The 11,091-nt window shown below is 56.1% G+C and overlaps 1 protein-coding gene across 1 annotated transcript in view; it reads right to left on the bottom strand.

Annotated features, from left to right (window-relative positions):
• Positions 1-11,091, bottom strand: part of TBCD (tubulin folding cofactor D) — a 217,007-nt gene that overhangs the window by 161,095 nt on the left and 44,821 nt on the right. The window contains 5 exon segments of the mRNA XM_011970092.1: positions 1,031-1,105; positions 2,522-2,582; positions 4,178-4,314; positions 8,109-8,241; positions 10,554-10,599. Of these exon segments, the coding sequence (XP_011825482.1) occupies positions 1,031-1,105; positions 2,522-2,582; positions 4,178-4,314; positions 8,109-8,241; positions 10,554-10,599 (452 nt within the window).

The raw sequence follows: 11,091 nt of genomic DNA, 5'->3' as shown, positions 1-11,091 counted from the left end.
GGGGTCCTGAGCAAGCCGGACGCCTGTCCTCCACCCTCCGCTTCTGAAACTGGGAGAGACATTTACACAAGCAAAAGTGGAGTCCTGAGCAAACTGGACGCCTGTTCTCAGTCCTCTGCTTCCAAAACTGGGAGAGACATTTACACAAGCAAAAGGAAGAATCCCTGGGGAGGTCACAGATCGATGCCTCATATGTGTGACCACACCAGGGCTGGTCTGCAGGCCCCAGGCTGAAACCCCAGGCCCTGCCACCTGCACATTCCAGCCCACACCTCTACCACCCACAAGCCATACGGCCGCAAGGCTCAACTCCCTGAAGGCTGACAAGACAAATGCAGCACAGCACATGTGGCTGTCTAAATTCAGTTTTGTTCTGAGACCGGGTCTCACTCTGTTGCCCAGTCTGGAGCAGTGGCATCATCATGACTCACTGAAGCCTCAAACTCCTGGCCTCAAGTGATCCTCCCACCTCAGCCTCCCAAGTAGCTGGGACCACATCCAACTAATTTTTTAACTCTTTGTAGAGATGGGGTTTCGCTTCGTTGCCCAGGCTGGTCTCGAATTCATAGGCTCAAGCAGTCCTCCCACTTTGGCCTCCCAAAGCCTCACCTTTCATTAAAATGAAATTCAACTTTGAACTCAGGCCTTGGCCACACCAGCCTCACCGTAAGGTCTGAGTGATACACGTGGCTAACGGGCAGGTGAGGGGCAGACCCGAACCTCCCACAGAAAGCTCTTGGAGCAGCCCCAACTCACTCAATAGAGCTTTTCCTTTCAGAACAAACATCTACCTGGGTATATGTCTAAACTGACTCTCTTTCCCTTAAGGTTTTTAAATAGAAAGGAGTTGATAAAAGTAACATACCAGAAATAACAAGAGTTCTCAAGTTTAACTTCAAAAGGGGGAAAAAAGAGCTTCTGGAGTCTGACAAACAGCTCAATGAAAATAAAGCATGAAAGGGTATAAAGAAAGCCAGGGCTTCTCAACTCAGGGTTAGGCCCACACACCTCCCCGGCTCTTCTCACATACCTGAAGCAGTCCAGCACAGACCCGACCACATCATCCGCCAGGGCTTTGGGAAGCCTGCCAGCCATCCTACCGATTCTGAAAGAGAAACGCAGCAATCCGTCAGGGGCACCAGCCTGTCGCCAAGGGCATGCGTGACACGTGTGAACATCCTGAACAAAAGCCTTTCCTCCACAGACCAAGAGAGGAGGGGCCGACTCCAGGAAAGCCTACACCCCGCTCGGAGCCCCCGTGGTAAAATACGCTGAAGGGTAAAGCAGCCTGCACACGTCTGAAGCCAGCCAGATTCAAAAGCGACGAGTGAGCACACGGAGCACGGGGCAGGTCACCATGTACCACCGTGACGTGGACACCGCAGGCCACCAGTGACGGCTGAGGGCAGCAAGGCAGCAGGCAAACGCTGAGGGCTTCCCCTTGACCCTCCCTACTGGAGCAGGGCTTCCTCTGTGCCGCCCCAAATACTGACTGCGCAGGTTCCCCTCAGGCCAGGTGAGATGGGCTCACGGCCCCACAGGGAGGCCGCCTGGGGCTGGCTCACAGGGTCCAAGTCCCTGGAGATGGCCCCGCGGGGAAGGTCCTGGCCAGAGGCCTCCAGGAAGGACCCTGGGAAGGCCTGCCCAGCCTCTCACTGCATGGGCCTATCACATTCAACCAGACAAGGCTCCGGGCTGAGAAGCTATCCCCTGTGAACAGCAACACAAAGGCCTATATGAGCCCCTGCAGCCCTGTGGAGCTCCTAGAGCTCATCATATGGACTGACCCAGCATAGATGCACAGGAGAGCAAGGGCAAAAACCAGCCTCCCCATCCCCCAGCATCTGCTGGCCCCTCTACCTGCCTCATCCCCCAGCACCTACCGGCCCCTTGCACCTGCCTCATCCCCTCCACAGAAGGGACCTCCAACACCTCAGCACCTTCTTCACGTATATCACTGTCCATGCACAGCCCAAGCCCACAGGGCCACCAGCTCCTCCAGGCCAGGGCTCCACCTGCGGTGCTCAAGGCCAGGCCCTACTAGATCTGCCCCACAACCTCCACTGAGGCCCGGGATGCAGGGTGCGTGTCGGCTCCCACTGGTATGACAGGTGCTAGTGAGGGGTGAGTGAGGGGCTGGTACCTCGCTCACCCCACAAAAGAGGGCTCTTCGCTGAGTACCATCACTGTAGGAGCCGTGACCCCCATCTGTGGGGAACGACAGGTAGGGGAGCACAGTGAGGAGGATGTGGAAAAACAAGGGAACATTTTGAAGATAAACAGGTAAACCTGGTCTGCTCATGACCCGGCAGGGCCAGCCAGAGGCAAGAGGACGGAGGAGCCTAAAGCTCCACCTCGGGAATCATCTTCACACCAACGCATAAAGTAACACACGTTAAGTTGGAGAGGTCGCGGAGGGGCCACGCTGCCACTCCAAAGTTGTCGGGTATTTGTAGCTGTTGAATCGCACTTGAGAGGCTGGTCCACTCCCCAGGGTGCTTCTGTGGCCGCGGACACCTACCCTTTGGCTGCAGACCACCGCACAACAGTGTCCTTGTCCTTCAGTCCGACCAGCAGCTGCTCTGTAGGAAGAAGGTAGTGATGCACGACAGAGTCCACACCAAGTTCCTAGTTTCCCAGCCGTAAGGTGACCCATCCTATACGCTACTCAGTGCATATGATGAAGGGAATTACATTAACAATACTAATTGTAATGACAGGAAAAGAACATTTCCTTCTCTTCCTTCTCAAATAATCACATACAGCCAAGTTCCTAAGTTCTCTGTTCCTAAGAAACAGATCTACCCCATCAAAGCAGGCGACAGGGAGCAGCTGCCTGCCTGCCCCCAGGTGAAGGCCAACATCAAGGGCCCCACCCAGGCCAGGGGAAGGGCCCACAGCTCAGGGGTGACCAAAGTGGGCTGGGAAGCTTCCAGAGAAAACCCCTGGCCAGCGGCTGCACAAAGATGTCTCTCCCAGGGACCAGGCCTTGGCTGAACTTTTAAGTTTTAACCACACAGAAGCCTAGAGGACGCGGGGAGGGGCTGGGTCACACGGTGAGGGCCCTGCAAGCCCCAGCAGGGATGAAGCCTCAGCCTGAGGGCACCAAGCAGCCCTGGGAAGACCCGGAAGGAGAAGCTCGCTGAGTGACCACAGGGGAGGGTGGAGGGACAGTCTGGAGCCAGCACAGCAGCTGGAATGCAGGCAGAGGGGACTGCCTGCAGGGGGTGGGAGACAGGAATGAGCCTGGGGCAGGTGGCGGACACGGGGAAAGGGCAGACCCAGGACCCCGCCCGGGACTTGGAGCCGCCCAGCACAGATGCGGGCGCCTACCACGCAACCAGGGAGGGCTCTGAGAAGCAAAGGTCAAGGGAAGGGCCAGAGTGCATGCTGGCTCGGGGCTGGCAACGGCGCCGCAGGCGCCCTGATGGTCACGGTCGAGGTGGGGTGCAGATGACTCTGGGCAGAAACCGGCCCTGGAGGGAGCGGAGGGGATGTGAGCAGAGGGCGGCACAGCACAGGCAGCGCAGCCCCGCCCGCCCATCAGGAAGCTGGGGACACTGGGAGGATGGGGGCCTCACAGGGAGGGGACATGAGGAGGCCCTGCCTGGGTCCAGGGAAGACCTCATCCAACCGGCAGCAGGAGGGCAGGACAGTGTGTGGCCAGCAGCCGGTCCCAGGATGGCCGCCATGAGGGGCTCCGCTGACAGCTCTAACTGTCTCTGTGCAGTAGGAGACCCCACAGGAGGAGAACAGGGCAGTGGATGGAGACCCCTGCAAGGTGTAACGTGGTTTAAGGGAGTTTGAAACGGCTCCTGAGGTAAGGAACTGAGCAGGGTTTAGGGGCCAAGGAGCCAGAGACCTGAGCCCCAGGGACCCCAACTCAATTTCCTGGGAGAACTGTTTCCTGAGGACACGCCCAGCTGTCCAGGTCAGGAAGGTAGGGAGACGGTGGGAAAAAGGGCTTCTATGGCACACAGGAAGAGACTGTCCACAGGCAGGGACAGGCCTGGGTTCAGGAGCCAGAGGACAGGCAGTGACCATGCACTGGCCAAAGGGAACCGGTGGCCAGACAGTGCTGGCACCAGCAAGGGAAGAAGGAAGTGTGGTCCTGGAGTGGAGGGGAATTGGCCTGACGATGCCCAAGAGCAGAGGCCGCCGCTTAGACCCCACGCACCTATCACGCTCTCCACGCCCTCTGGGACGTCGTCATCTTCGTCGGCATCCTCGGTCGGGATGAGCGGCTTCTGCTCGCTCTGGCCCTGAGCGAGAAGCTGCAGATTTGCAGCCAAGGATCGGCAGCCACGCTGATACCTGTGCAAACAAAGCATCCTCAGATCGGCTTTGCAGCTCACAGCATCCTGAAGACTGAAATCAGTCATTTACTGTCACTGAATCTTAAAGGATGCCTGTGAAAATTCCACGCACTTTGCAGAGACCGGATAAGAATGGGAAACCCGGAGGCACCGCCATCAGCACAAACTGCCAAGACGACCCTGGTGTGAGCCACGACGCACACCCTGATTCCACAGCGTCCTCACCTGCTGTCCAGTTTTGATTATGGAAAGTCAGGAGAGAAGGCATGATGATGGGTACACAGACGACAGGACCAGCACCTTCCCCGGGAAAGCACCCGGCCTCTGGGACCCTCTGCTTCCTGAACAGCCACCACCGCCACCGCCCAGGCCACGCATGGCCCCTTCATCGCCAGGAGCTGCGTCTCACCCGTCACCAGTTCCTACAGATCCTGCCTCCCGAATGCCCCTCAAAAGGCAACAACGTGTAGCCCTCTTCACACCCACGTGGGCACCTGCATCGTTATCCCCGACGGGGCCCACGGCACAGGCCCCGGGACCCGGCTCCTGGTCAGGCCTGCTCTACGCCTGCTTGCTGTGTGAGTCTGCACAGCTCCTGAGCCACTCCACGCCTCCACTTCCCCCGCTATAAAATGGGAACACAGACCTACTCAGAAGCTGTGTGAGGAGCGGTGAGAGTATGTGCTTGGAGTGCAGCCCAAGCTGAGCAAGGGCCCGCACTGAGCAAGGGCCCCTCGAACACGACTGCTCCTGCCAAGGGTGAGCGCAGGGCAGGCAGCCTGGCTGTGGGTCCCGCTTACTGGGCCTCATGCAGAAAAGGTGTCCAGTGAGAGTTCAGGGCAGCTGCTGTGGCTGTAGCCTGAGACAGCTTTGCAGAGGACAAACAACTTGGGCTTCGGAGGCAGAACCAGAACTCACACACTGATGTTGACACCATCAACCTGCCTCAAATGACTCATCCTAGCTCCAGCTCTCTGGCACTCAGTTTCCAAGTCCAGGAAACAAGGAGAGGGGGGTTTCCAAGATGGCCTCGTGACCCCCGCCTCCTGGCGTTCCTCTCACACAGGGTGTGGCACGGGCCCAATGATTCCCTCCCAAAGAACAGAATACGCAGAGTCTGGCGAGAGTTGCCACCTTTCAAACAGCTGCGGTCTCCCCCCGCCTCTCAGCCTCCAACGAAGCCAGCTGCCATGCTGTGCGCTGCCCTGCAGAGGGGCCCATGTGGTAAGGACTTCAAAGGGGTCCCCACCAACAGCCCACAAGGCGCCGGGTCCTGACGGAACCCATGAGGAGCATGGAAGCAGAACCCCCCGACGCAGGCCTTGAGATGGCAGTGGCCAGGCTGGCACCTTCACAAAGCCTCAGGAGAGACCCTGGCTGGGGACCTGGCTGAGCCACGTCCAGATTCCAGACCCACTGAAACTGTGAGGAAAAAGTGCACTGTTCAAGCTACTAAATTTAAGGGTACACTGTTATGTAGGGTAACTAGGATGAACAGAGTATCATCACCCATCATAAGACTGTGGCAGAGACCGTCAGGCACCCAGCAAGACGCCTAATGCCTCACGAGGAGGCACACCCCGGCCCCCACTCTCCCCTAACGCCCCACAGGCAGGTGCACACCCCGGGCCCAGTCTCCCCTAACACCCCACAGGCAGGCACACCCCAGCCCCTTGTCTCCTCTAAACTCCAAGGTACACCTCGGCCCCCACTCTCCCCTAATGCCTCATGGGCAGGCACGCCCCATCCCTCACTCTCCCCTAACGCCCCACAGGCAGGCACGCCCCGGCCCTCAGTCTCCCCTAATGTACTACAGGCAGGTGCACACCCCAGACCCCAGCCTCCCCTAACGCCCCACAGGCACGTGCACAGCAGCCGCCACTCTCCTCATGGAAGTGCGCAGCTCAGCCACCTCACAAAGATCAGATAGCACCACAAAGACAATGACCTCAGGCTGCTTCCGTACATGCCCTCCTGACCTCAACAACGGTGAGACTCGGACAGAAGGCATAAAGCCACTGTTGGCCAGCAGGTGATGGCAGCCAAGGTAGGGCAACAATCCCCAGCGAGGGAAAGCTGCAGGTGCACCACCTCCACCTCCTCCCCACAGGAGTACTTTCTAAACTGTACCAGGGAAACGGCCCAGGGAGCAGCAGTCTCACTGGGTGGAGGGTTCATATTTGGGGAAGAGGAGAGGAGAAGAGAGCTGCTGAGAAAGGGCCCCAAAACTCTGCCCCAAAATTCCCATGGATCCCTGGGCACCCCAAGATGAGGAGGCACAAGGCGAGACTCAGACGCACCTGTCAGAGAATAGCTGGGAGGCCGAGTGCTGCAGAGAACTTGGAGACTGTGCAACCCTCAGAGGGCCCAGCAGGACGGGAGGGAAAGCCGTGACTTCCACCGAAGACCCTGAGAGGCTACAGACTTAAAGCAAGGACCCTGCTGTGGAGGAAAGACCCATCCCTGGAGGAAAAGAGCTGAGACAGACCCACCCTAACAAAGCCTCAAGCCAAGGCTGGGCAGGAAGAGTGAGAAGAACCAGGAATCTAACAGCCCCCAGAGCGTAAGTCCATCCTCTTTAACAGAAGGTAACCAAGAAAAGAATGGTACTAAAAGAGACAATGAAAATCCAACCGAGGAGATAAAAATGGAAACAAGTTAGAAATATGTAAGAAAAAGGAAACATACAGGAAGATGGAAGAGAAAAATAAACACAAGAACAGGGACTAAAACCCAGCCACGTTAGAATTACGTGAAATGTATGTAGCAACACGTACATCATTATCGAGAGAACTAGGAATTCTGGATTATTTTCCCTATCAACACTTCAGTGCTTGTGATGCTTAACTTTACATGTCAAGCTGACTGGGCCATGGGCGCCCCGCTATTTCATCACACCTGCTTCCAGTGCTTATGTGAGGGGCTCTGGACGAGCAAAACATGTAAATCTGTAGATAAAGTCAGGCAGGGAAACCTGCCGAATGCAGGGGGCCTTGTTCAGCCAGCGGAAGGCCCCAGTAGAACAAAAGGCCGGCCCTCCCGGAAGACGAGGGAAGCCCTCCTGCCTGGCGATCTCTCAGCTGGCCTTGTTCTGTCTTCAGACTAAAACCAATCAGCTCTTCCTGGGTCTCCACCCTGAGGTCTTTGGCCAAGAACCACCATGAGCTCTCCTGGTCTCCAGCTCACAGCCTCGCCGATGCACACATCCTGTGGGCTGCTTCTCCGGAAAACTCCGCCTGGTACAGCACTGAACATTCCCCACAGCAGCACTGAGAAACCAGCCGCCAACACTGCAGCAAGAAAGACGGCTGCACCTTCTCCGACAGTCTCTGAAAGGGAGCCTGTCACTCAGACTCATCACAGATCAGATGCAGCTTTCCCCACAGCGCACCCACACCAGGGAGGCCGCACCGCCTCTGAGCCACACGATGCACACGCCGCCCTCCTGTCACGCCAGCTGCAGTTCCTCCAACTGGGAGATGCAGTCAGAAAATAACCAAAAGAAAACCATTCCTCTCGAAATCAGAAACACTTCTGGGATTAAAGAAATGAATGAAAGCAGAAAACACTTGTTACTAACGCGCCTTCTCTGCCATCACCACTGGACCCGAAAGCCACAGCACCGGCCAGACAGTGCCCCCGACTGTGTCCAGAACCACGGCACCTGCCTCCCCACCCCACAACAGGGCACCTGCCTCCCCACAGCACCTGCCCCAACAGCACCTGCACCCCCGTCAATAGCACCTGCCCCCCACAGCACCCTTCCCCAGGCGCCGCCCTCACGGTGCCTACCTCCATGCCGCCACCCTCGGCTTCAGGAAGGTCAGCCCCAGTCGCTGCACAAGCTTCACCCCCAGCTTCCGCAGCAGGGTCTGGTTGCTCTCAGGGAGTTTGCAGTCATCGAGGCACCTGAGGACGGTGGCAGCTGCAAACAAGAGCCGGCCTCAGCGTGGGGAGGGTTGCAGGCATCTTCTGACTGCACCACCTGTGTCCCTGAAGCCAACAGCCGGCTCCACAGGGGTCTCGAGGCAGGAGACATCACCGAGACCCCCATCATCCCAAATTGTGAACCAAGAGCTGCTAGAGTTGAACCTACTCAACTTCCTTGCTGTGAAGCAACAGCGGTGGAGGTCAGGAGAGCAGGAGCCAACCTGAAGGGGGGCAGCACACACAAAGGCCCAACCGGCCACGGGCACACTGCAGCCACAGAGACCACGCAGGCCACGGGCACGCTGCGGCTGCAGAGAACACACAGGCCACAGGGCATACTGAAGCTAGGGAGAGCACACAGGTTCCTGTGGCTTGCTCTGTTTTTCAGGGGGAATCACTCGGTGTCATGCAGCAACGACAATAGCAGGACAGGAGGCTGAGCCAAGGGGAGGCTCAAGGCAGCGCTGGGCACAGCAGGACAGGCAGAGCCTGCGAGCAGGAGACGCCCGGGGGGCTGTGGGGGCAAGCTGAGGCCAGGAGGACAGCATTCGCAGGACAGACAAAGGCTGGGGTGGACGTGCATGGCGGCTTCAGAGATGGGCTGGAGGTGAAATGGACAAGACTGCAACCAGCTGACAAGGGAGAGGAGAAAAGCAGCTGAAGACAGAGCTGAGAGTTAGGTGAGGTGATGGAAGACAAGGAGATGGAGGAAGGGACAGTGGGGTGGGGACAGGGCAGGGGGATGGGGGCTGGAGCTGCAGGACCCTGCGGGAAGCTCTGCCTGGAGGCTGGGAAATGACAGAAAGTGAACATTCACCAGTTTTAGGTGGGCTCATGACCTCGGGCAGAGGTACTGTTTAACTCATAATGCTTGCCTATAAAACCAGGTCAGCTGTAAGAGCATCTGAGTAACTTCTCAGAAGGCTCCGACAGTGGGCAGGACGAGCGTGGGTGACAAGCATGACAGCCCAAGAGGGAGGAGGTCTGTGTTCACGTCACCAAGGACGCTCCTCCCACCAACAGGGCCTGGCAACTGCTGCTCGCGTTTTCAGGTGTGGTGAGGACATTAAGGGCCCCACCTTCCAGAGACATATATGGAAGCACACACAGGTGAGATGGCACTGCGTGTCCCTCCTGCACGGTGCAGGGATGAAACGGGCCGTACATGAGAACTCACACACTCCTGAGAAATATATGGAAGCACACGCAGGTGAGATGGCACCGCGTGTCCCTCCTGCGCGGTGCAGGGATGAAACGGGCCGCACATGAGAACTCACACACTCCTGAGAGGGACACGGGGCGTATGCACCACTCTCTCTTCTTTATACATGTTTCAAATTTTCCATAATGAAAAACTTTGAAAAAAAGAAAGTTACTCAAATCTGATATTCAGTAGCTTCTAAAACACAAAGGCTCTAAGAAGTTTCTTTCTCCAGATGGCAGACCTCTGCATGGAGAGAAACACTGCCCTTATTTTCAGAAATCAAGGTTCAATCTAAAATTAAGAGAATTGGGCCAGACGTGGTAGCTCATACCTTTAAGCCCAGCACTTTGGGAGACCAAGGCAGGGCAGATCACTTGAGCCCAGGAGTTCAAGACCAGCCTGGACAACACAGCAAGACCCCACTGCTACAAAAAATACACAAATTAGTCGGGCATGGTAAAGCTCGCCTGTAGTCCCAGCCACTCAGGAGGCTGAGGTGGGACGATGGCTTCAGCACAGGAGGTCGAGGCTACAGCAAGCTGTGTCATACCACGGTACTCCAGCCTGGGAGACACAGTAAGACCCAGTCTCAAAAAGAATACATTAAGAGAATTAGGAAGAAGGCAAAAGAGGTGGTGGCTGTGGCTATCAGAGGAACATGGCTGCTACCGGGTCCCAAAAGCCAGGTCCAACCTCCGATCATAACACAGGCTTTGCCCAGACCTCCCTCACGAGGGAGGGAGCAGCAATCCCTCTTTATGAAAGGACTAGGAAAGTGACGAAAAGTCCAGTTATGATGCTTGTAATCCCAGCACTTTGGGAGGCCGAGACGGGTGGATCACGAGGTCAGGAGATCGAGACCATCCTCGCTGACACGGTGAAACCCCGGCTCTACTAAAAAATACAAAAAACTAGCCGGGCATGGTGGCGGGCACCTGTAGTCCCAGCTATTAGGGAGGCTGAGGCAGGAGAATGGCGGGAACCCGGGAGGCAGAGCTTGCAGTGAGCTGAGATCCGGCCACTGCACTCCAGCCTGGGCGACAGAGCGAGACTCTGCCTCAAAAAAATAAAAATAAATAAATAAATAAATAAATAAACCTTACCATAGGGCAAGCAGTCTTCACGTTTTCCATGTTTAAATATTTGTGCCTAAAAAAAAAAAAAAAAAGTCTTTTAATGTTACAAATACAAGTTTAAAGCACAAATTGTAAAAACAATTCATCACATCTTTCAGAATTTTTATTCTAAACACTCACCACCTAATAATAAAGAAAACACTTTCTGTACACGATAATTGTAAGAGACTAGTGAAATCATCTCCCAAAAGTTCATCTGAAAACAGGGATGCAGTGGTAAGTCCAGTCCCCTCTTGGAGGCTGCAGCCTCTCCACCCCTCCCTCATCGCGGCATCACAAAACACGTCCGGGTTTAAGTTCAGGGCACTCCTAGCCTGGAAAAAGAAGACATCTCAGTAGGTTTTTAAAAAGTATCTGTGTATAAAGAAAGACACAAAGGAGTAAAGTTACAGGCCAAACCACCTCACAGAGGCTTCCATCTGCATTCATGCTTCACCAACAAATAAGAAGGGCGACCGGTTCAGCCCGGGTCTCACACACACACCTGGCAGCCGGGTCCCCACGA

The sequence above is a fragment of the Mandrillus leucophaeus genome, unplaced genomic scaffold, assembly GCF_000951045.1.
Source record: "Mandrillus leucophaeus isolate KB7577 unplaced genomic scaffold, Mleu.le_1.0 Scaffold1, whole genome shotgun sequence".
NCBI classification, from domain to species: domain Eukaryota; kingdom Metazoa; phylum Chordata; class Mammalia; order Primates; family Cercopithecidae; genus Mandrillus; species Mandrillus leucophaeus.
This window is presented reverse-complemented; position numbering and strand designations above follow the sequence as displayed.